General features: G+C 39.6%; 1 protein-coding gene across 2 annotated transcripts; it reads right to left on the minus strand.

The window, feature by feature from the left end:
* Positions 1–11,860: 11,860 nt before the first annotated feature.
* atp6ap1lb (ATPase H+ transporting accessory protein 1 like b) lies at positions 11,861–24,959 on the minus strand. 2 transcript variants are annotated; one of them, XM_030733379.1, is made up of 7 exons: positions 24,781–24,959; positions 17,166–17,203; positions 16,571–16,653; positions 14,890–15,128; positions 14,630–14,680; positions 14,234–14,477; positions 11,861–13,877 (listed from the first exon to the last, which is right to left on the minus strand). In XM_030733379.1, the coding sequence occupies exons 1-7, from the start codon at positions 24,912–24,914 to the stop codon at positions 13,641–13,643; spliced, it is 1,026 nt and encodes a 341-aa protein (XP_030589239.1). In that variant the 5' UTR covers positions 24,915–24,959; the 3' UTR covers positions 11,861–13,640. The 2 variants fall into 2 exon arrangements, with proteins under 2 accessions (XP_030589239.1, XP_030589240.1); XM_030733380.1 differs by having other exon boundaries at positions 16,645–16,653; positions 24,781–24,861.
* Between the last annotated feature and the right edge of the window lie 1,697 nt (positions 24,960–26,656).

The raw sequence follows: 26,656 nt of genomic DNA on the forward strand, positions 1-26,656 counted from the left end.
GTCAACAGCATTTTTTTTTTTTTTTTATTATCTGCCAGTTACTTAATAGTTATGTTTGTTGCTTTTCCCTAAGAGGTCAGGGCTTTATTGTCACTGTTGGAGATGTTGCTCAACAAAAGCAATGCATTATCTTACTTAATTACTCTCTGGAGAGAGTACTGTAATTCATTACACAACTCATTAGATTACTTTTGTGTTAAGACGGCCTGAGATGCCTTGCCAGATAATTAACAACATAAAAGTTGCTAGCTTTTTCTCGGCATGTAGTCTGTGCAGATGCTTGCAAAGTGTCTCTTTGAGTGCAGCGCTCGTTTCTGGCAATTTACCATCAAGTTTTTGTCCTTTAATGCTACAAAACAGACCTTATCTTCACTCCTCACCAGTTGCAGACAACTCCACCATTTTCCTACTCCCTGCGCATGAACTGAAGTTAGCTGATTGTAGCAAGTGTTTTTTTTTTTCTTTCTATCTGCCCATCCTGCAGACAACAAGAACCTTTGTAATGCAAGTAATGGCATAATTGTAACTGTAATGTGATTCCTGAATTTTCTACAAATGCTCAAGTGTCTGACAAACAGCTGAGTAAGAGTATAACGCTGAGTGAGCTATCCAAAACCTGTGGAAGTGACCCTGAAATGTCACTAGAGTACCTTTCAAATATGAAAAACTTCAGTTGTTTTTTATCCTACCAATAGCCCCAAAAGTAAGATTTTCATATTAGTATCATGTAAGCAGAAGACTAATCAGCACATTTTCTAACTAGACAAAATCTCTGCAGTTCTTACACATAAAGCTCCACATTTCTATATGTAAATAATGGTAATGGTACATAAATTTTGTTATGAACAGGCACAATTAAGAACTGAATAACAATGCATCAAATGAATACAATGTAACAACAAGTCTACATTAGAATCTGGAGTTTGAAATATTTAAAATGTAATCGAGCCCAACAAACAACACAACTGTGTTATTAGAAATGCAGAATCAACTTGTTTTAGTGTTTAATCCATACTAGAAACTAAAAGCGAGGATATTTTAGCGTGAAATTGAACTCCCATTTCTCATCATTTTGCTCCTATTTCTATCAAAAAGAATGTTAACACTGTGGCAGCCCTACAGCACACAGAAAAGATTGATACGAAAAAAATATATAAAAACATATATAAAAGAATTCATCATCTTTCATGAGGTGAATTGATTACATATCACATCTGAAACAGTCACAAGAAACCTGAACAATGAGGAGAAAATATCAGCTGTGGTAGTTGGAGTGATTTTTTCTTTGTGAATGGGAGTTTTTATCCGCAAGGCTAATGTCTCCCCAGAGAGTTCTTGAGTGCAAAGTGTTATTGTGTATCGTAATATTCCTGAGCTAAGTACAACCATTTCACTTGAAAGTACTATGTGATCTGAATAACAGAAGCTGTAGCAGGTGGAGGGAATAGCTAAGTAGAAACCAAAATAAAATATACTAAAGAAAAAAATATCTGTGCAGTTCAGATCAAGAGAGGAATAAGTATCAGGGGTGTGTAAGCACTGAGTAGATGTTTTGTTTTTCTGGTCTTTTTGGCTTTGTTTTCTTTCCCTCCTCATCTTATTCAATAACTTGCAATTATTTACACCGTTGAGTCCAATAGATTTTGTCAACTTAAGTTGAAGAAATAATCTAGCATAAAATCACTCATATCACTTGCAACAGCTTCGAGCCATGACACAGAAGATACAGCTAGTTAGGAGCAAAGTGACATTGTTCCACTGATAATATTTATTAAATTAAAAAAAATAATAATCTGTTCTAGTAGCTGGGTAGGAGAAAAGCATGCTTCCACATAATTCCATGCGTATCAGCTAGAGGCAAACCCGTTTTTCTGGATGGTTGGGGCAATGAGGTAGGGCGCTAAAGTCTGGATTAGCAAGGGATTCGTTTACACAGTACAGTCAACCTTGAAAGCAATAAAGAGGATGCAGTTGCCGGGGGATGAAGTTAATAATGTAGTGAGAAAAAAAATGAAATTATTAGAGAACATAAAAAAATAAATGTGATCATTTATTTGTAGACAGTAAAGGGATAATGGGTTACATCCGACAGAAAAAACAAACAAAAAAAAAAAACATAAGATCTGACATATGGTCTAATGATTCAGTCTTCTCTTCCAGCCATGAAATCCCTCGTTTTGCCTCTGAGCTCCAACTTCCTCTGTTCTCTGGGTTGTAATCACACCTGATTTTGGAGAGTAGAGTGTGCCGTGCTGGTAGCAGATCTGGACCTGACATTACAGCAAAGAAAAATAACAGTGTTACATCTCCAGTGTTATTTTTGGTATGTTTTGTTTTTTTTGTTTTGCTTTTTGTTTGGTTTTTTTTTTGGTTGGATATATGAAAGATTTAGTGCATAAATGCATGGTTTTGCCCCTGCCGCTTTAGTCCCCAGCTGACCTCACATTATTGTGTTTTTAAATAGTTCCTGGAACCCCAATAACCTCTAAGATTTGTGGTTGTAGATCCAGTGTTTGAAAAACTAGACTAGTTACTAATATACTGATGTTACTGAGAGATGGAAATGTACTAAACAGCTAAAATAATAAATACAAACATACATAGGACTATAACTAGCATGAAAGCTGTGGTAGCCATGGGCATGTTTTCTTTTCTTTTGTCCATCCCTAGGCTGACCTTAGGGTTACCTGCTGTTCTGTGCCTCCGGCAGCTAATTATCACCAAGGTCAATTCTGTATACAACTGCAGAATATCAGATCAGAGGAAAGGGTGGCTGCACTGGCCTGATTGACCTGGATTTGATGATATTTCAGTGAGCTTCAGCTGGGTCACATACATATTTGCTTTTTATCATGCTCCCAACATCATCAGGATTTATTTGGCTCTACCTTGCCTCCCCAACAACATTTAGGTGGTATTTTAGCATCAGAGTGAGAGTTATGAGTGAGAAAGCAATAATTAGTGTCCTGATGAAACAATACCTGGGTATTTGGAAAATGACTCCTCTAACAAAGCTTATTAAACCAACTTGTTCCCAATATAGTCACCACAGTCAGGTAGCTTCCAGTGTAACATCTTACACTGTCATGATCCCTGGGTCTTGGACACAGAGCTCTGAGTTTTGTTTTTGGTTCTGAGAAAGGATTTCTGTTCAACTTTAGTCTTCTGTTTGTGGTTTGATCCTATGTTCCCTGGTGCTCATGAGTGTTTGTTATTTTTGTGCTTGAGTCCCTTCCTGAGCTTTTGTTGATTATAGGTTTGTTAGTCCCCTTTTGTAATCCCATTTGTTCCCTCAGTCTTGTCTCTGCATCTATCTTTAGTCTCTATATGAAGTTTGCATGTGAGTCTGTAATTGTTACATCCTGTTTTACTTTGGTGGTCTTTTGTCGTCTTCAGTCATTAGTATGGGCCCCACACATACTTTAAGCATACAACCAGGTCCTGCTCTGACTTAACTGATAAATAGAAGCTGGACTACAATTGTAAACCATAAGGTTTTCAGTACCAAAACTCTTTTCCCTCGCCCACAGACGTCTGCATATTCATATGCAGATGTCTGTTTGCAGAGATTAGATTGACCATCAGTGTACAGACAGTGACAGGTCTACTCCCACTATAAATAATTTTTGTAAGGCTCAGAGTTCACATTACTCTGCAAATGCCTTCCTTAAATTCAGTTATTAATGAGATGCCAAAGAGCTTCCCCATGAGCTCTGGTAGGGAAATATTCAACTTTATTCGATGGGACTCGGCACTGCTGGCCCTCGAATATGCACAGTCACTGTCACAGATCAAAATATCCATTACACTCAAGATTCGTGGGCTTGAGGACAAAGTGCACCAAGCTTGCCATGGCGTACAGCAGGAGGCTGCAGAAGCCCCGGCATGAGTTCCTGCCTAGTGTGTCACCTGAGTGTAACAGAGAAGGAAAAATGAATGATTACTGGTCTTTCCTGCAATGCTGATAAAATGTGATATGAATGAAGGTTTTTAAAGGAATCATAGTAGCTGCTATAAACATAACTAAAAGTTCAGTGATTGCCTGGACTCTTGAAGCTTTCCTGCAGAGCTGGTGAAAGGTAGCCTGATTTTCTAAACTAGCATCTGCTCTTTAGAAAACTAGCGCGGATGTTTCAGTGCCATTTTAAAACATTCAGAAATGTGTTAAATGGCTTTACTGACTCAGATTCAACAAACTGCTCAACATTTATTATATGGAATCCAAAATTATACTTTAAATGTGTTTATTGCAATAAAAGGTTAAAGGTGCAAAATGTTTAGTTTGTTAAAATAGATCTTCGGCTGTCAAAAGTTCAGGAATTCCTCCTTGAATAAATGCCGACTACTTATTATGGCAAGATTTTTTCGCTGAGATTATCTGCATAGGAGGCCCGAGGCGTAAGCAGGATACAGTTAGCAGCTGCTTTCAGCCCCAAAACCTCTAGAAGCAAATTATAAACTCCATTCAGTTTTTCTTAATAATTCAGGCATTCATTAATATCTGTTGCACTTTGTGAAAACTAACTGAACACTATAAAGCCACTTGCCGCTACAAGCTCAAGTGCAACAGGGAAACAGGGAAAGAGATGCAGCAGCTGCCATTTTTGCATTTTCATTTGACAAGCAGTCGGAAAGAAAGAAAAACAGCTTGTTCAGCAAAAAAGAAGAAAGAAAGAGAGAAATGAAGAGGTGAAGACATCTTGTGAAAAGTATGAGGAGGATGATAGGGTGAAAGTAACTGCTTTCTTAAATCTCACCGACGATGAACTTGTCATTGAAAAAAATGTTCGTAACTGGGACGCATATTAGTGAGGATTAATGTGTTTAAGACAATTAAACACTGTCATTCCTTTGGCCGGAGATAAGAATCAGAACATTGACCCATTTCTAAAAGAGAAATGAGCTGATGAAACACTGTAAGCCCCAGAATAGACAACAGAACAGTGATATTGGTGAGCTGTTATGCTGCATGTACTCAAAGAGGAACATCATGTAACCAAAAAATATTTTTACCGACATGCTCTGTAGACTCAGGAGAACCTGTGTGCCTTCTATGTGATTCAGAAATTGCTGATGTCTTGGGCATGGAGTACGACCAATGTACCTTTGCTTATGAACCACGCTGAGAAGAAAGGGAAGATATCTGGCACTCACTGACCATGATCTTCACAACCAGGCACACTGTAGCTCCCCACCACCAAACTGAGTGGAAGCTACAAGGACCTCAATTAGCAGAGAAATTAGGTCATATATTAAAACAATGAAGCATCTGTGTGACGAGGGGTGGAGATGGACAGAGAGGAGCTGAGAAAGGGAAATGAGAATGCATGAATAGAGAGGAACAAGACAAGAAGAAAAGGGATAAATAATGAGATGAAAAACAGGGAGAATGGAAGAGATGCTATGATGCTAAAACATAAATCAATGAAAGAAGGTGCAAAAGGTCTGTAAATTGAAGGCATCGAGAGCGCAGCAGGAGTGTGGTAGGAAAGGAGAAAGAGTTGTCAGGTCATATAATTTGGTATTTAAAAGTCTGTCTCATTAGAAATCAGTGAGTGACAAATCAGCATGACTTTCCACACCTCAGGTTTGTGAGGAAACGCGAGGAGTCACGCTGACTTCTCAGCTGCCGACCAGCGCACAGTGATAACCCCATAATTTGCACAAATTTTGACATGAACGTTTACGGTCTGTCAACACCTCAGTATATTCCTTTGTTTTTCATGTCATCAAAAGTGCAATCACGGAACAAAGAAAGCTGAATAGTTTTAAATAACTTTAATGATTCATTGTTTGAATACAAAGAGGAAAAAGGTATTCCAAATATTTACGACAGCGATGCACAACAGACACAAGAGGCACAGGCCCGTGTTTGTGCATGTATGCTGTCGTGTCTGCACTCCTGTTCCTGATCCCATCGCACACTTCACACTTTAAACTGTCCTCACACTGAGCTTCACATTCAACGTAAGCCCAGTAACAAAAGAAAGTAGGGTCGTACTGTAGATATGCATATCATCTTAAATAATGCTGATACTAAAAGCATTATGAAAACATGCATAATTAAAGACACTCTACCTAAAAATAGAACACAGAAAAAAAAGGAGGTATAAATAACGAGACGAGTCAGACATAAGAGAAAGACGGAAAGGATGACAGAGGAATGATGCCCATGGCCATGGCGATAATAAAGCAAAAACAAAAATAAACCCAACACACAAATTGTGTGGACAGTCTGACTTCTGCATTACTGTGTAAACTTGTCGATTTTCTTTCCCTTCTTCAAACAAACAGTGCGAAATGACTCAAGCAGCTGTCTGATTGCTTCAAAGAGAAGACTTGATGGCAGCGGCGACTTCATTATGTGGAGAAATAACAGGCAGCCAGAGAAGCTGTCTGCAATATTGCATTGTTTTGTGTAGCATATAAAAATGGCGCCAAAGTGTTACATTACATTCGCAACCATGTTCACAACTGATTGTGCCCAGAGCGTCCCATTCCATTTCACATCCCCCTGCCACTTCAATTAAGAAAAAACACCTTGCTGTTACAGTTCCCTCCTTAGCCCCATTATTCTCTCTCTCATTTATTTTCCCCATCCCTTCCATCATCAGCTTATTTCAGATATGCAATCTCCTTTTATCTTTTCCCTGTGTCTCACTGGCCCTGCTCAGTGCACCTTATTAAAATGTATATTTTCAAACTTATTCTTCAAAGGCAAACTGTTTGCCGGGAGAACTAAGCCATGCCCTGTGTTACAGGAAATTACTGTGAGAATGAACACAACAAGATAGCCCAGCCAGCACCTTTCCTTTTTTTTTTGCTGTTTTCTCTGCATTAGTTCAGGAACTCTGTGCAGTTCAACTGCAAAAAGCTGAGTGACTAAACTGTATATACTTTCATCATTACATCACAGTTTATCAGTGTTTCTTCACATTTTGAAATGCAGCCCATGCACTTGGCACAGCTGTCAAAGCAGCCTATTTTTAGCCTTTAATAAGAGCAAAATCTATCTCTACAGCACACATTCTGTAACCCAAATGTGTTTTTACAAAACAGCCAAGCATATCTTTAAATAAAATGACTTAGCGTACTGTGGAACAGCACACAGTGGAGCTCCTCTGATCCACCCTTGGACTGTTTATTTGTTTAAGCCCCATAGTCTAGGCTGTCTTGTTGATAACCAACTCATTTGCAATGATAACATGCCCAAGAGGCGAAAATGAGGCCATTCACCGCGGCTGTGCTGATAGCGGATGAGGAACTCAGAAGCTGTGATTGGCTTTGACTGTGATGTTGAATTAATAGTCGACTCACCGAGTTCTAACGTACATCAAAGTGCCCCATTGGACCAAATCAGTGATTGGCAGAGCAGAATATCCTGGCACTGACGTGGTGGGCTGTGTTATCTCAAACTATTTACCACAGTGGACACACCAAACAAGAATTATACCAAGAAAAATGGGAGGGGGAAATGAAAATTTGAATAAACAGGGAGATTTTATTGTCTTGAGTCTTTTTTAAAACAGGGACGCTGCCATCAGGTTTGACCCCAACAGTCTTGTTAAAAAAAAAAAAAAGCGCATGAACAGAGATTCATAAAAACATCCAACTTTACCCACCTTCCATCTTCAGTGTCTTTCCAATCTCCTGTGCAACCAGAATAAAAAGCAGCTTAGACAGTGGGACCCTGCCACAGTTTGGCTGCAACAAAGGAATTGCACAGAGTACCCTGTGGGCCTGTGCTTTCTGGCTGGCAGCTTTACATATAAAACAGGCAGCCTATCTGTCTCTGCACAGGCTGCGGCCAAAAGTCCGAATCCCCAGCTTTGAACACTCTGCGGATCCTGGCTCTGGAGTTCTGTACAGGGTGAGATTAACAACAAACACTAAACATTACTCTTCTGCTCATGTCTCAGAGAAGAAGGGAAAACATTGAATTGCCGAGACGTTTGGTCAAATACAAGTCTGAGCTTCGCTCTGAGAACACTGAATTTTTGACAGTGTCCTTCAAAGTGACTGATAAATCTTCATTAGTCTTCCTTGAATGCTGTGTTGGTTAAATCCAAGTGTTAAAGTGTCAAATTCAAATCAACATTTTGAACTGCTGTATTGCATGGTAGTGCCACGCCGATTTGGTTTTAGAACAAGGTGATCTCATGGATCACATGGCACGCTCCTACTTTTAAATAAATGTTTGGATTCGGTCTTTACATTGGATTTTATATCACCGTTAGGGCCAAAACTTATTATAGCTGATTCATCAGGAGTTACAGCACAGGCAAACAAAAACACTGTGACGCAAGTGAACACTGACATCTAGAGCATGTTATATGAAGCTACATTTAACTAATGTGAGGCAAGCCAAAATAGGGCTCAGCAATTAATTAAATAGATTTTTTTTTTTTTGGTTCCTGATAAACAAGATAATTGAGGAAAAAATAATTACCATACCACATTCATTTTGAAGTGATGCTCTTGTTTTGTCTTGGGTTCTGAATCCACTGCAGTCCTTTACTTTTTTGTACCTGTTAATGGCATTATCATCATATTTGTTTTCGTATTGCCTGGTACATGGTCATAATATAGTATCCCGCTGTTCCCTGAAACACACATTACGGAATGCATACCTAAACTGACCCTCTAGTGGACTCGGTAGGTAGGTAATATAAAACAACTATTAGTTGCAGTATTGCAGTCACACAATCACAGATTTCTCATTCTGAAAGAGTGCATCATTTGACATCTTTTTTCTACTGTAAGTTAGGTCAGCCAAAATGATAGCTGCTGCACGTTGTACAATAAGTTGCCTCAGACACCGAAAAAATCTGAGACCATGCAAAAAATTCTAGAAAGAACTGCGAAATAACAGGAATATTTCAGGATTTAGAAACATTTCAAAACACAAGAAGTTACAGCATGTAAAATGAAGAAAACTTTCAGATGTTGAACATTTTCTACATCAGTAATCAATATTAAGCAAATCTGTTGCACTGACTACGCTAATTCCTTTGTGCAAAAGGTCAGATTTCCTCGAGCTGTGTCCTTTCCACTGAAGAAGTGTTCACATTACACTTTCAAAATTTTATCTACTTGCGGTGTGTGTGAAAAGGTGTTTTGCTCCCCTTTTTGCATATTTGTCAGACGTTCATGCTTTCGGATCATCTAACAAATGCTATCCAAACCTACCTGTGAAAAAGTAACTGAATTTTTTCAAGAACAGCAGAGAAATAAAGTCATTGACATCTATCAATCTGGAATATTAGTGAACATAAACAGGAGTGCCTACCAAAATTACTCCAGGAGCACATCAATGATTCACCCAGGAGGTCACAAAAGAACCCAGAACAACATCTAAAGAACTGCAGGCCTCACTTGCCTCAGTTAAGGTCAGAGTTCATGATTCAACAATAAGAATGCAACTGGGCAAAATGGCATTCAAGGGAGAGTTCCAAGGCAAAAACCACTGCTGACCAAAAAGAACACAAAGGCTCCTCTCACATTTGCCAAAAACATCTTGATGATCCCCAAGATTTTTTTTTTTTGGGGGGGGGTATTCTGTGGACTGATGATAGAAAAGCTGTTAATTGATGGAGCCATAAATTCTGCTCTCTACCAGAAAATCCTGAAGGAGAATGTCCAGCCATCAGCCTGAAAGCTCAAGCTCACTTGGGTTTTGCAGCAGTGCAATGATCAGAAACACACCAGTAAGTCCACCAATGGCTCAAAAAAACAAAACAAAATGAAGGTTTTGGAGTGGCCTAGTCAAAGTCCAGGCTTAATTCAGATTGAGATGCACTGGCATGACCTTAAACAGGCTGTGCTCCAAAACCCTCCAATGTGGCTGAATTCTGCAAAGAAGAGTGGGCGAAAATTTCTCCACAGCAATGTGGAAGACTCATTGCCAGTTATTGCAAACACTTGATTGCAGTTCTTGCTGACAAGGGTGGCACAACCAGTTATTAGTTTTAGGGGCAATTAGGTTTCCACATAGGGCCAGGTAGGTTTGGATAGCTTTTTTTCCCTTAATAAATGAAATCCATCCATCCATGCTCTTCTGCTTATCCTGTTCAGCATCAGGGGGGGGGGGGGGGGCTGGAGCCTATCATAACCCCACATAACCCCGGTAACTGCATGTCTTTGGACTGTGGGAGGAAACCGAGAAAACCCATGCAAACACAGGAAGAACATGCAAAAAAAGGTGGAATTGAACCTAGGACCTTCTTGTTGTGAGGCACCAACGCGAACCACCACACCACCATACTGCCCCGAAATGACTCAGATTGTTAAGCTGATCTTTTTGAGTACAGATTTTAGTGAACAATACATCAACAGTAAGACCGCTTGTGTTCTGTTTGAAATGCAATAGCAAGGATTTGACACAAGATGTTGCCATTTTTCTATGTTAAAAACAAACCCTTCATGGTAATTCAGCGTTTGAGAAACCTTCACTCTTTCATTAGTGTACAGCGATGCATGTTTACTTGGAAATACAAATATAAGCTTTTACTCCATTACAATTTCAATGACCAGTGAGAAATGTGAAAATGTATCTTTAATGATAAATCCTGCTGGTCAAATGTCTAATTACATTTTTATTTCTCCAAACATTTAATGTACAGTTGGACATTTACATGGCTATATTAAAGTTCTGACCTCATAGTTAAGCCAGGTTTATACAATCTAAGATTCTTATTTTGTAAAAAATGAAAAATTATTCCTACCATTAATGGTAAGTTATCTGGTAAGGAACAGTTAATATGTATAGTCATGTAAAAAAGGAAGGTTTGGACTTTGATTGGGCAACTGCACCAACTTGATTCTTTTCAGCTATTCTGTTCTCAGTTTGCTGCTTGTTTGGGATCACTGTCCTGTTGCATGACCCAGTTTCAACCAAGCTTTAGTTGTAAGACAGATGGGCTCACATTTGTCTCTAGAATATTTTGATATAACAAATATTTAATATTTTTAATAATAAATTAGATATGTATAATGAATTAGATATATATAATACTTATAGAGTACCAGTCAAAAGTTTGGACATGGGTGAGTGTGTCCAAACTTTATATATCTAATTTGTGGAAATGTGGAAAATATGTGTGTGCAGCACCTGTTTTCTTCAGTGGTAATTTTTTAATATAATTTTTATCCTAATGGACTTAAATAACTCCAATGTGTTTAAGCAAGAACTTTCTGCAGTGACCCAACCTTTGCATCACACCTTGAAATCTACACCTATGATGCTGGTAATAGGTGTTACTGCCAAGTGCTAGTTGATAGGATCACTTGTTGCCACTAGGTGTCTCTGTAGCATTTCAGCTGCTGTGGGTGATGTTAAAACATGGTGGCTGAAATTTACTGTTTGAGAATTATCCATTATCATGGAGTCATGTTATAGGCAAGTCTAGACTGGGGTACATAAACCACCTGTTTCAGTGGCATGCAGGTGAGTGATTTAATGTAAACTCTTAAAATATTTCAAACAGATATATCCTGTACTTTTCAAAAGCAGAAAAGAGATGACATTGAGGCTCTGGTTTGAGATTGCAATTCATCTTATGTCTACAATTGCCTTGGTAGTATCCATGTTTCATTGGACAGCAGCAGGTAAGACATTTTAGGTCAGAGAAAGGTGAGAAGAGAGAGCAGATGCACACGTTTGCAGGGGGATGACCTGGTGCCAGACCCTGTGCTGGAAAAGTGAAGTTCAAATAACAGTTAACAACATGAACAAACTGTTTGAAACAATACTATGCAGTCGAGTTACTAAAAGGAAAATGTGGCGATACATTGGAATAAGTGTACTGATGTCTGAAGAGCAAACTACGTAACATACAGAGACAACAGACTTTTTTCCTCTGAATATCTTTTATTATTCAATCTACATCAGTCTGTCCTCAGACAAACTGCCTCCAATCTTTTCATAGTTTGTAGGATACATTTATGACCAAAGAACACATTTCACACTGCTACAGATTGACAGAACTGCCATATTGAATGTTAAGATATCTATTTACTGTCATGCTGAGTGTTTTTATCAGAAGTAATGACTTACTGATGCTGTTACTGCTGCTAGTGTGGCATCTGGCATTATAATGGCATCTATGAGTCCTGATGGGTGGACGGCATTCCATAGCATTGTCCTTCTATGGTAGGAATTTGCACTGTAATTTACAGTTTGATGAAACTGGACCTTACATTGTCTAGCCCAGCATAAAACAAATAGACAAACAATGTAACATGTTAATCCTTTGTAGTAAAAATCATATGCATTGATACTTTCACCAGTCTTTGTAGCACAATGTCTTACTTGCACCTATGTTTATTACTTGTGCAGTACTTGAAGATAGTAAACAGCTATGATCGTATAGAGATCTTAATGTATCTACAGCTTTGTATATCCTTTTGGTTATGGGGATTAGCATAGTCATCCTGTACCTAATAATATTTCATGATTACAATGTATATAAAAAAAAGACCCCCGCAGAGTGACGCTTCTGTACATGTTGTGTGTCTTTTTTTGTTTTGTACATAGCTGTAATAGTTAGCTTTTATTTTCACATTGTCTCACTATGTTTCTCACCATAATTTATGGCAACTCCTTTGTAGCTTCACTTTGGCAGTCAGATCCAGTGGTGCAGATGGAGGACCCATGGCCTCCCTTGGTCAAACAATGAGGGTCGTTTCATCCCAAGACCCGCATTCCTGCCATGCCCTCAGACGGGCCGTCTTGTGCAGCATAGTTCCTTGTAGAGTCTTTGAGTTTGTGGTTAGTGTTGTCACGACTAACCAATGTTGTGCTAGTTAGTAGAAACCCCCTTATCTTGCTGGTCTGTAAAAGGCCATTTCACAGTTAAGTTCCAAGCAGCAGTCTTGTTCAGGGGCAGGGTGAGAGATGCCAGAGGATCTGAAGGGCCAGCAGTGTCGGTCCATTCACTCCAGCCAGATGCTAGACCAGTGGGTCGAAATGTTTCCCTTTGCTTACAGTCCAAAGCTTTTCAAGCTCCTTCTACTTTGTGCCATATCTGATTATTTTAAGCTGCAACTTAAGCCAGCCTCTCTGTAATCCTTATTATTAGGAAACACTGCAATAGCCAAAGCAGCATGTAGTTAATACGGCTATCTCTGCTATCAAACTGGCTGTTTGAAGTATTTCCTACAGCAATGTCAGACAAAGTACTGTAATGAAAGCTTGTCGGCCATGTAATGCATACATTTAAGCATCTGATGTTAGCTGTATTAACTACACTTGCTAGCTTGTTAAGGTGTTTAATGGCTGACTGGGGTAAAGACCTGTATACACTGTTGCCCTTCAGGGCCCCAGGATAGACCTTGACCTTTGACATTAGGGTCATGAGCCACCTGCGGGAGAGGCTTGAACATCCAAACGGACGCCAAATGGACGCCAAGATGCAGGTCAATGAGGAAAGAAGAAAAAGTATCCCACCACGGTCTACATTTACTTAAAGTGGTTAAGACTTAGAAGGTTTTCATATGAACAGGCAAAGTTGTCATTTTGTTAAAGAAATATTCAGTGGAGGATACTTTCTCAATCTTGTAGTCCCTTGCACTCCCCTCAGCCTTGCTTCTCAGCTTTCTCTCCCTCTCTCCCCTGCCATCCTCTGGCTCTTCTTTTCCCTTCACAGACTGTTTTTGTCTGGCAACTCTGCCTCTGGACTACGGGGAAAGTAGACTGTGGCTTTGTGCTCCTCGTAGCGGTCGATGTGCTTGAGGTGTACCACCATATGCAGGGCATAGGCTAAGACGAGGAGCAGAATCAAAGACGTCACCAAGCCCATCAGGATGGCGGGTGTCAGGAAAGTAGCACAGTCACTGGCCGATGCAAACTTGTCTGACTGAACATTGAAGGCCTGGATCTGGAAGAGCAAAGAGAAGCCAGAAAGATGAGATTAGGCTGAACTAAAAGAGGACAACTGGCTCTTCCTGGGCTTACCACGCATAGAGAAACTGGGCAGATGGACAGGTTGAGACAGCCTAAGCAGATGGCTAAACAGACAGAGTGGAAACAGACTGACAGTCTGCCAAACAGGCAGCAAAAGGACAGACTGACTGACCTATGACCAAAGAGGCGTAGCACAAAGGCAAAAAGCTGGCAAACACAGTTACATGCACACATATAGAGAATGGGACAGACAATGATATAACAACAAATGTGCAGACATTATTAGAAGAATTACACAACAAAGGCTGTGTCCTTTGTGCGACAGTGTACCTGGAAATCAGTGAACGTGATGTGCCAATTAGCAGATGTGTCAGTGTGGGAGCTGGGCACTAGCAGGGTGTCATATTTGTGCAGGCTGCTGACGTGCTGGCAATGGTAGGATGAAGTGGCAGGAGCGTAGACCTCGCTGGCATTGAAGGTAGCCTCTTGGGTCCAGTTGTAGTGGATGTGGACGCTGTCTAGTGTGAACCAGTTTTGACCAGCTGCCTCGTAAAAAGTATTGGACATCTGTAGTCTGGTGGAGGAGACAGTGCAGTTAGTTACATGCACAGTCCACTCATGGGCACTTATGCGGTATACTCTAAGACAGTAATAATGTACAGTGTTAAATAAAATGTAAGATGTTAGTAAGTGAAGTTTCGCTGTATTAGGCAAGTGCACTTTCACCTGATTACAAGACCTCGCAAGTCCTCCACATCGCCAAACCTTAAAGAAAGCCTTGGGAGAACAAGAAAAACAATGTAAACACTTAGACAGCAACCCAGAGGAACTGTTAACTGATGAAAATGCATTTTAAGATCATTTTATTTCTACTGCCTTGTCTGACAGCACGGTTTGTAAAAAAACAAAAAATGCATCATGTATGTGTACTGTTAAAGCAACATACACTAAAAAAAACAAAGCTCAAGGGGTGCTCAGTGACTTACGTGGCTTTCTCCTTGGTGCAGACGGAGCCTTTCGTGTCCACGGGTGAGTTGGGGTTAAAGACCCGCTCAGTCAGATCAATAAATGTATGGTTTCTGTAGCGGATTGCGAGCCGCTTTGCCTTAAACAGAATGCAAGTCTTCCCATTGTAAGACACACTCAGCGGGCCATAAGGCCCCATCAGAGACTGGAGCAGCTTCCTCTTACTGTGAGACATCCAGGCTGGGTGCCAGTTAAAAGGCTGCCAACACATAAAGAAAGCAATTAAGCACAGGATTAATTTTTTTTTTTTTAAAAACTACCGTAAATTTGCAGACAAAGTGCATATAGCTGCAGTTCTGCATCCTTGACTTCTTCCTTCTGTGATTCTGAAAATTATACATGCTTTTCCCTATTTCAGAGTCTGGAAATAGCTGCGTGCCCTGATGAAACTGGAGAATGATCAAAATGTCACAGTGTGTTCGCTAAAGTTAAATGCTGTGTAGACATCAAAGGAATTATATTTGTTCTTGCTGACGCCAATAAAAATGATAAATGATGGATCTAAACTGTTTATTGCTTTGTTTGTGAATGTATTTCTACAGAAACATAATGTGAGGTTAGATTATATAAACAAATGGTACATTTGGGCAATATTTCAAGGCAAAATATTTTTTTAATCATCAAAAAATCACAGGGAATTGTCTTAAATGACCAAAAGATATTTTTTTTAAACTGATACAATTGGTAAACTGATAAAACTTTAGAAACTTTTTTCAGAAAAACAGACTCTGGTAGATCAAGCCACTTAACAAGGACCCAGCTTTGGAGATCACAAAATCAAGTTATCCCATTCCTCGATCTCTGTGACCGTTTCTGTCGTTGTTGCTCTTCCACAGCATGTGTGAGCGTGATACGTGCATACAATCACCTTCCAGCTCTTGATTTATTTCCACGCCAAGCAAGCTTGACTTAATGCACAATCTAGCATGCCTCCTTTTTATGCATGCAGTGATATTTGATTTCGAAAGGGCAAGTTAAAAATCACCTTTCTGTCAAGCTTGTCATCGTGATTATAATTTCACTCGTGTGTAAAGTTCAGTGGTCCAGCCGCCACTTGAATGCCAAATGAGGACAGAGCGGTGCAGGAAGAAAACAGGAATTTTCTGAATTTGCAGATATTTGTGTGGCAGCTAACCCGCTGCACTGGCTGGAGTGTGAAAATAGTAACTGCCTCTCTCTGGCTTTTTAATCTCTGTGCTCAAAGGCTACATGTCACTGGAGACACATAAAAAGAAGCAGACACACTGATATGATTAGCTTTTATGGTTAATATATAGAATTTAAATAACTGTATGTGTGTATGTTTATGGAGATGACAATTTCTAAAACATTTAAAAGCTACAGTAGTTACTGTAACAGTTAATCTATTTAAACTAATATAACTGGATGCAACAGCTCATACAGCATATGTTCATTGCAGAATTTTCAGTTGCAGTAGTCCTGTGCGTGGGTGGCAAAGATGTTTTACCTCTGGTGAATATGAGACTACAATATTCCCACATTCAAGGTCATGCAGTACGGCTGAGTGAGCATGCTCTGTTTTGTTTGCGAGCATCCTAGTGTGTGTTTTTGGTGTGTATTTGTACGTGTGAGCAAATGGCTGATGGTGGAGGGAGCCAGGGAAGAATAGAGAGACTGTACCTGCAGTATTCTCCTGAGCGGGTTTTCATCTTCAGGCGTCAAAAAACCTCTTCCACTTTCTAAGCCGTACTCACCATCTTGACCTGAAAACAGGTACACACATTAAAGCATCATCGAAGATGTTGTTACACACGTAAAGCTGATTGCAATGCTGTCTTACAGATTGCACGATGATCACAGAAGCACACACACACATACAGTCACAAAGACGCTTTGTGTGTACATTACTGCTCGGGCTCATATCTATTTCCAGCTGTTTTGCGTCATCACACTGACTCATCAGCAGTGCATTTCACAGTTACGGTACTAAGTGTTTACAAATACTGTTTGTCTCGATCCAGAAATGTATGGTTTGGAATTACGTAACTGAAAAGAATGTTTTCATCAATTTTCCACCTTTGTGTCACGGAGCCTAAAAGTAGCAGCGCATGGATAACATATACACCACACTTTCAAATCTTATTCTATAACACTCAATGTCTCAAGTATTAAGAAAGAAATGCATTTGTCACGTCTATCCAACACATCAGTGTCAAAATTACCATGGCAGGTTTGATTGAATCAGGCCTTGTGTCACACCAGATTTGTTACTTACTTGATGTGACTCTTGTTGCTTGTTTGGGGTTCTCTTTGCTGTGGAAAAGACAGAAGACACAATAAGGTCTTGCAATCACAACATGGTGGAAGATTTTTAAGACTTTTCTTCTTTTAATAATGCTGCGTAATGTGTAACAGCTATGAAATTCATTCTCTAACAAATATAGCAAACACACAACAACAAAAAAGAGGTTTCTTTGCATAAAATCGAGTATTATGGAAAAAATGTATTCAACATTGTAATGTACTTTACATGCTATCAAATGACCCATGAAATACAACACACAAAGTTATTTGTTCAAGTTGTGTGTGTGTATATATATATATATATAATATATATATAATTATATATATATATATATATATACACAGTGCTTAATAAATTTATCAGACCACCACCCAGTGTAAGGTTTATGCCACAGCTGCACTAAATTAACAGTATTGGTAATTACCAAAAAAATAAAAATTATGTTTCTGTTACGGCTAATTCACCAGTGTGTGCAAGCTCTTTAATCAAAAATCTATTTTTAACATTAAAGTATAATTATTGTTGTTATCCAAGAATTTATGTTTTACACAAAAGCTGAAAAAATAGTAATGCACATTATAATTTTTCTGATTATGATGCCAAATTGCAGTTATTTACTTACATTCCAGAAAAAACAGAAAAATTGGTTTTATTGGTTGAATGTTATGCTTGATTAATTTCTCACTTCTCAGTGTCCAGTGTGCCGGCTCAAATTTGGGTATAAAAACATGAAATCAGTTTTTATTTGCCTAATAAATAATAAAAATTTAGTTTTAAACATGTTTTGACAGATTTCTAAAATACTTGTATTTTCTTGTTGTTAAGGACTGTATATATATATATAGTAGATACTGTTGTACTAGTGGTGCATTAAAGTAAACAGCACTATTAACCACCCCACCCCCACCCCCCCAGAGGCTGTTCTCCAATTCTTCTGTTCAAAGTAGAAACTTTCTATGTGCTCACATAACATTAAAAAGGTCGACCTGCAACTTCCATTTGTAACATCACAACTAGTTTGGAAACCAAACCTAGAGCCTGCACTGAACATCCAATAGGCATGGCCGCAATGAAACTTTTGAAATTGAAAATATATGGCACCCCTGCAACCCTGAATTGGATAAGTGGAAGAGGATGGATGGATGGATGGATGGATGGATGGATGGATGGATTCATAAACTCTGAATTTCCCAACAGGTGGATAGATGCCATTTTCATTTTAAGAATTTCCAAACAGGTAATTATACATCTTCAGATTGTTTATAAATGTATAAACAACCCTGAAGAGGGGCTCTTAAAATTGTATATAAACTTGAAAATTTTAGACTATATAGTGTGCCATAAATAAAGACTCTTTCAACATAGGAATGCACAGAATATGAATGCATATTTACTAGTTGAATAATTCTTTGCCTGCTCTCTAAAAAGTGTAAAAGTGTGCAGAAAGTTGAAATCACTTAAAATTTTGTGTGGCTTCACCTTTCCGTACATACACTTTTTACTGTGTGGTGTATTGCTTTTTCTAATAACCTGCATTTGATTTGGGACTGACCTACATAGTGCACTGGGGACAGATTTTTTCTCACCTATGCCTTGGTCCTGCTGCTCTCAGTCTATCTATATCCCAAACACCGCCTGGATTCTACAAGCTAATCCTGATCCTTTTAGCTGTCTAATCAAAGAGGTGATACAACAATTGTCTCATGGAGTGGCGCTGGCTAGTTTTGCTAATAACAATGGTCCAAACAGTAACCTGATCGTGACCTATCCTGAGTCATTAATAGCTCTACACAATAGCCAGTTCTAATGGGCTTGTAAAAGTTAAACCCTAAGACCTGTCAGAGTGGGTATTACAATTAATGTCTGTCTTTTTGGGTCACCTTCCATTGCTTTAGTCGCTTCTTAGCTTTGATTGGAAGTATTTCAAATCATTTTATGAATTACAGCACAAGGTCTGGAAAGACTTTCATCTGTCATTGATATTATCTTTGTTATTTAGTTGAATACTAATGCTGAAAACCTCTTCTTAGAAGACAGAATGAGGATGACCTGAATAATACTAAGTTTAAATGCACAAAAGCCAGTCAACAGCTGTGACTTCTGCTGTCAAGGACTGCTCATAGTTATGTTTATCTAAAATGGTAAATCCAGACACCAGTGGAAGAATCCCTGGAGTTAAAAGATCTTTGAACAACCTCCATTTATATCTTGTGATAAAAGGGGACATGACAATTTATCTTCTTAAAGTACATTTGTTTGTTTGTTTGTTTGGTTGGTTGGTTGGTTGGTTGGTGGTTGGTTGGTTGGTTGGTTGGTTGGTTGGTTGTTTTTTCAGATTTCTAAAAATCAGATTTTTCAGAATTTTAATTAGGAGCCCAAGGTGAAGGTACAGATAAGCAGACAGCTAACAAATGAAAAGGGATCCAAAGGGTACAGTTTGAGAGTAGGCTGCCAAACATATCAGCGCCAGCAGACTGGAGCAGTTATTTGCCCATATGGTGCAGTTTTCACCTGGACAATATGGTGCAGTTAAGTGTCAGATGGATTAGGATTAGTGGTAAGTACAGGCCAGGTCCACTGGGGCCCAAATTATAAGAGACGTAGGCCCAGAACAAGATGAAGAGATTAAGCCATGATGTCAGAGCCTGCAGCAGTCCTGAACAGGGGATAAGTAATGCATTAGACCTGACCTCTGAAATCGTGACTTACTGTACACAGGTCCAGCAGATTTGAACTTTGACATGAAATTACAAACGTAGCAGTTACATTAAAAGTCATTTCATGTGAACTTGACCATGAATGAAATTACAAACGTAGCAGTTACATTAAAAGTCATTTAAATTTGTGACATGTTATTTGTTGTGAAATAAAATGTCTGCTTTCATTTTTAGTGAAACTATATCTTGAACTGTTATTAATTTGATATATAGGATTCTTCTAGTACACTGCATATGGCAAATTTGCCATAAATCATCATTATTTATACAAGTTACAGATTTTTTTTTCCAGGAAAGCACTTTATATTTTAAGTTATATGAGTAAAAAATATATTACTAAGGAACGCAGGATGAAATTCTGCAGTAAGACCACAGCTAACGGGATGCAACATGTGGATACAGACTATGCTTTCATGCACAGCAACAACAAAGACATTTCAGCTTTCTTGCTACATGGCTGCAGAGAATTATCAGGTGAGCATTTGCAGGAATAATGTAAAATAATCATCAGTTCAGTGGCAGCTGCATGATGATTTCTGTTGAATGCAAGTGAGTACGTGCTCAGCAGGAAGATACTCTAGCGGCATTTTCTTTATGCCAGTTCTGCAGCCTAATTTATAGCGTATGTGTGACAACTTTTGCATCAAATCCAAGACTCCTTTGTATGCATTCCAAAGAACTTGCTTCCATATACTGTCTCCATGAACTATGAATGTATGAAAAACAATAATAGAGTTTATGTACATGGTAAATCCAAATATTTATATTAGCTTAGGTGAATGCTGGGTAAGCATGACTGTATAAAAGAGCTGCCAAAAGCACTACATTTGGCAGGGGGCACTTGAAATTGTAACTGAAACCTCACTAGCGTGGCAGATACTTGGCTGCTGCTCACTAACTGCCTGCACTAATACTGGGGACATAAATGATCTTATAGCTGCACAAAGGCTAAAAAAGCATTAAATATCTGATATATATATATATATATATATATATATATATATATATATATATATATTCACGTGTTCATTCAAACACTGCATGGCCACAGTCACTGATCAACAAACAGATAAACTAAATCAACCACCAGCGAATAAGCACTGCTTCCGCACACCTTCCCAGGCCTCAGCTCGTTGATAGATGCCAGAGGAGTCTGCACAATTGTGCAAGTGCTAACTAAAGCCCAGCCATTTGTTCCAGTGCCAGTTTCGTGAGATCAGCAGACCTGGACTTCTGCAGTCCCATCATTGGCTCAGCCTGTCACACGGTGCCTGAGTGCTGAACAAACCCTTTATATATCAAAGCCAAGCCAGAGCCACTCCTTGGGTCACCTCAGTCCCATCACGTATATCCCTAAAAAACCCTCACGCAAATACACAACATGCTCCCACACATTACTTGTGTCAACTTTAACAGTTCAAAAATAGCCTCAATAGATATTGCTGATGCTCTCATAATCTGTTGTAATTACAGATCATTTTAGCATTTTCAGCATCTGTTTTTTTAAATATGATGACAAAGCTACTCGTGCTATCTCAATCGATACATGTTTTCTGGACATTCTCGTTCCAGCGTGCGATAGCTGATTATCGCAGCTCGTCTGGGTTTCTGCTGTGTGCTGCTGAGCAGAGAAAAGGTGTGGTGCCTGCTCCCCAAACTTGTAAACAAGTCCATTAGCTTCTGCTAACACAGAGCGCTGAGCCTCCTGCACTCTGATGCTCTGTAAACAACAATCAGTCCATCCAACCCTACAGCAGGAATAGACCTTTGCAGAATGATAGTTTGACATTAAATACAGTGGTTAATGCATCTTGGCCTTTTAAACTGCAATTTATATTCCAAATGTAACAAAATCACGAGAGGGTAATATTTAGTTACTATATACATTTATCCATTAATTTTTGATTTCTCAGCCTACAGTCACTATCATTGTGTAGATCAATTGTGCATCCAACTATAGTGATGTGTTCTTACTGCTCAAATTTCCTTGTATTATGCCCACATGAAATTTCAAACCCACATATGGTAGTATTTCACAGTGTACAATAACTTCTACTGCTGGGTAACATTAATCCCAGAGGCATATATAACACATACTCTAGTTTCAATAATTTAAAAGTACTCAGTCGCACAGTAAATTATTATCCCTGGCAAGACAGGAAAACATGTCTTAATCCTAGATTGTGCAGGTGCTGGCCTATTAATAGATTTATTAGTGCAGATTAAGGTTTAGGAGTTGACTAAGATGCTGCTTGGAATCTGGATGCCATTTCTATGTAGCTTTGTTTCTGTGCTAGAGTTGTGTAAATCTTCCTACTCCTCTGAGATCAAAGGGTTGAGGGTTAGGGCAGCAGTGCTGAAATGTTATGAATGAATTCAAACAGGGAATAGCCACACGTGATTATTCACTTTTGACTTGATCTGTTTTTTGTTGTTTTGTTTGTTTTTGTTTTGTTTTGGGGGTTTTTTTTGGGGGGGGGGGGTAATTTTGTTTGGTTTGTGAATCTGTTTGCCTGGAAACCGAATTGCACATTTTTATGATGTTAAATAATGCGAGAATTATACTAAAAGTAGCTGTTTTTATCTTTTAACCCTTTAATCTTACTTGAGCTACAATCACTGAACGGTCATCTACTAGAAATCCAGTACTTTGACCTCTAATTTCTATCTTAAAGTCAGCTCAAAGTTCCAAGATACATTTCAGCACATGACACTTAAAAGTTACCTTCGTGACTGATACACAGATTGGAACAAAGCATGCATGCAAGAGCTAGTGCAAGCTGAAGCTTTGATGGTCTGTTTACTTGTTATCTGTTCTTACAAAAACACCATTTTATATTTAAAAAATTAACAGGTTTTTGTAGCTTGAGAATACATTTATCTGGCATGGAAGGAATGCAAGACATCTTATGCTACTGTAGACACCACTAGGATTTATAAACTCTCGGTGGACAGTGGAGTGATAAAATGCAATATAAGTGTGTGTCACAGCTTACTTACAGCCAAGTAATATGTGTAATTGTTTGAGAAATTTAGTGGGATGTTACAACTTAAAACTGGGTTTCATTGGTAATTGAATTTGAATTGAATTAAGTTTGATCAAAACATCCTCTACTCGCAGTACCGCAGCATAAAAAGGTCCTAATAGAAACGTTTTTTTTAGTTCCTTTCGTCCTCTATCACTTTGCGTACCGTTTATAGACTGCCAGACAAAAGAGGTAACTTAGTCTTTTAACCCCTGATCTATATCCATGTTTAGATCCTAGTAGAAATTTCTAGATTTAAATTGATTATTGCTGAGATATATAATATATATATATATATATATAGATATATATATATATATATATATATATATATATATATATATATATATATATGAACCTGAAACATGGCAATTCTGTTGACTTTCAGTTGTTAGCCAAGAGCTTTATAATGCTGTGAAGGTCTTGACTATTAAATTCTGCCCACTTTCATACTGTATTGTCACAGTATCAGACGTGACTTCACACACAATGTCTAGCTTGCTGACTTTTTTCTTCTCATTAGTTTCCTGCAACCCCAAGTCTATCAAAAGCAGAAGCTTCTAACTCACTGCACCTTTCCTTCTGTGTTTCCAATGTTATGCTCCCTACAAGGCCTTTGAAAGACTGCTTTTATATAACAGCATCTCGGAGTGTGTCAGAGCTAAGACCGAGGCTGTGTCTGGGGACCAGAACTATTACGTTGCAGAGTTACATACAAAGTTTGATTCAGGCAATAGGCTCAAAAACCCCTGGAGATATTTGTGCAGCCTCTCTCTGTCAGAGGGTATCAGTCAGGGTTTTGCAACCCTAAATTGAGCTGGAATGAGACAAAACCCATGAGAATTTCCACACTCAGTTCTAAATCCAAGTTATTTGTGCCCCAGACTTGCAAATGTGTACAGATAAGATTGTTTGTGCAATAAATGAAAGCATTGCCGTAATAATATTCCATCCTGCAATGTGTATTACCATGCTGAAAATGCAATAGAAAGGGAAATCATTTGAACTATGTATTGAGTACTGAATGAGAAACTGTGGTATATTATGGCCTTGAAGCATTTGCGCTATAGAGGATTGTGTGAACCATCATGCGTGGCATAGTTTCAAGAGCCTTACATGGATTTGGCACAATATTATAGGTCTTTGCTGTGATGTCTCTGTAAGCATGCAGGAACTGGCACTAGCAAAAGCCCTGGCTGCCTGCTCGGTCCTGTCCCTGTGACACTGTTGTGAATGCCTCTACATTTGAGCCCTGAATATTTTATCCAGATTTGACCTGCAGGACTGCATGTGCATTATGCAGACATAGCCGGCTAAAATTCCCTTCTCCACTCTTCCTCTCTCTCTCCCCCTCCTCTCTCAATGACTGCATCAGTAAACAGACCCCAACAGACCATCCCCGATGTATCCTTTCCTCCCTGTCCCATCCTTGTTTACCTTCCCTCCGTGCTGATCCTTGTCTTCTCTCCTTTCTCCTCTCCTTCCTCTCTATACCTCTCCTGCAGGCCCACTGCCCCAACCTTATTCAGCTTCCTCTTGCCAGACCAGCACTACTGTGCAGAGACAACAGCCCCATCCGTGATCGATGAGCAGTGTCTGATGCAGTCCCCAACACTGAGACAAACAAAGCCTCGCACCTCAGCTCTTTCTGGCACACCAATACTGCCTGAATCCACAATTTGAGGGACACCCAAGGTGAAATGTATAAAAGCATTTCAAAGAACAAGGGAAAAATACCCTAAGAGAACACATCAGCATCTCAGCATCCCTGCACGCATCTTCGTGTACCCCTCCCCCTCCCCTACACCCCTCTTCTGTTCACAGCCTTAGAGATGGATTTACCTTCTGTCCAAGATCTCAGGCACTTCGTCATAGGTAAGTCCTGGCTGTGCTTCTTCGTCGTTAAAGGAGAGCCCAGGCCGGCTGAGAGCGGACAGCAAGGCGAGGGAGCAGAGGAGGAATGCGTGTGCAGCCATTGAGACAATGAGAGGAGACTGCCGCTGGTTGCGCTCCGCTTCATAATCTGCTCTTCTAGCAGCGCCTGAGACCCAGCTCCTCTGACTGGCAGACACCGTGGCCAATCAGCTGCGAGCAGAGTCGATCGGTGTGCGTCACAGTCCCCCCGTTGCACCTTCTCTCCTCTCCTCTCCCTCTCACCCTACTCCCTTCTCTGTCATCCTCCCTCTGCTGCCTCTCACTTTGCTCACCCTCCCGCATCCATTCCTGCGCTCTCTGTCTTCTTTTCCTCTCTTTCATGCTCGCATAACTGCGGGCAAGCCACAGTGGCTCTTTTTATAAAACACATTTCATCATACCTATGCTACCTACAAAAATAAATGACTCATATGCGCACAGTGGACACAGGCGTACGCACACGTTTGTCCACACACATGTTGACACACGCGCCTGCGCATACAAACACACTCAGACTAAACGGACGCACACATACCTCTGTGGAAAATCACCTGAGAATGACAAGGTCAGGTTATGTAGGAGGACAGCAGGATGTTTCTTTAGGTGGCCGAAGGGAGGGAGAGAGGGGGGGGAAAGGAGCCAAAGCTGCATGACCTAGATCTCCAGTGCGCTGCCACAGTAGCAGAATTAATTCATTTGATGTGTTGTTGTGAGCACTGAGAGGGCCCGCGGCTGAGGAAATTGTCCACTGAGGCTGCAAATATGGATGACAGAAGCAGCTGAGCAGCCGTGGGATAAGACGAGAGTGAGGGTCCAGCACTGAAGACCCTCACGGCTCTCATTATTTAGCCCCCATGCGTGAGACGCCGCAGGATCTTGATACAGCTTCTTAAAGGCTCATCTTTTATTTCCATATCCGATGATGTTATGATTTTCAGAGCAGAACGTTAAGAGTGGTTATATAACTAAATGTGCTGACCTAGTATCGTGGTAGATTTTCACATCGATGCGTGGTAATGATTCATAAGAATGACTGCCGAGCAAAATTGTTGATACCCCGTCGTTTTCCTTCATAGAACAAACATTACTTTTGGTCCTCTAGAATAATTGCAGTGTTGAATAGTTCAATCTCCTATGTACGATAGATAGATAGATAGATAGATAGATAGATAGATAGATAGATAGATAGATAGATAGATAGATAGATAGATAGATAGATAGATAGATAGATAGATAGATAGATAGATAGATAGATAGATAGATAGATAGATAGATAGATAGATAGATAGATAGATAGATAAGGACTATATGTCTGTGCATGTGTTTGTGTGTGAGTGACGTGTGTGTTTGTGCTAAGGCTAAAATATTGCTGAATGTGTGAGAGGTCAGCTATGAGACATACTTTTGCCCATACAGTAACAGGAGTTGACCAAAGGCTGCCTCAGCCTTCTACAGTGCGTCAGCCTGCCACGGTCACTTCAGCAGGCCACTGTGTCAGTCTACTGGAGGGAAAGTGCAAACTAGATTGTCACTGTTGCCATCACAGTATGACAGCATCACAAAAGACAATCAGGTGTGATGACTTGAGAAGACAGTATTACCCAGTGATGTCTCATGGCATTAGCCTCAATGCCATTTTGCTCTCATGGATGGTCAATGCAGAGAGTTTATCTCGGAAAATGGGAAATAGCGGCACTGATTTATTGAAGCATGTGCAAACATAAATGGAAATACAGTATATAAGGCGAAAACAGAGTTTGTGCAGTTCTAAGGAGCTTGAAAGTCAGTATCTGGTGTGAGCACC

This window comes from Archocentrus centrarchus, chromosome 7 (assembly GCF_007364275.1).
Source record: "Archocentrus centrarchus isolate MPI-CPG fArcCen1 chromosome 7, fArcCen1, whole genome shotgun sequence".
Lineage (NCBI taxonomy): Eukaryota > Metazoa > Chordata > Actinopteri > Cichliformes > Cichlidae > Archocentrus > Archocentrus centrarchus.

Excerpts from the sequence above, each read along its gene's own strand:
- atp6ap1lb (XM_030733379.1), bottom strand. The coding sequence starts at position 24,914 with ATGGCTGCACACGCATTCCTCCTCTGCTCCCTCGCCTTGCTGTCCGCT. Across the intron at positions 15,129-16,570 it reads CGCTCAGGAGAATACTGCAG|CCTTTTAACTGGCACCCAGC; the intron begins GTACAGTCTCTC and ends ATGTGTTGGCAG. Across the intron at positions 14,478-14,629 it reads TTGCGAGGTCTTGTAATCAG|ACTACAGATGTCCAATACTT; the intron begins GTGAAAGTGCAC and ends CTCCTCCACCAG.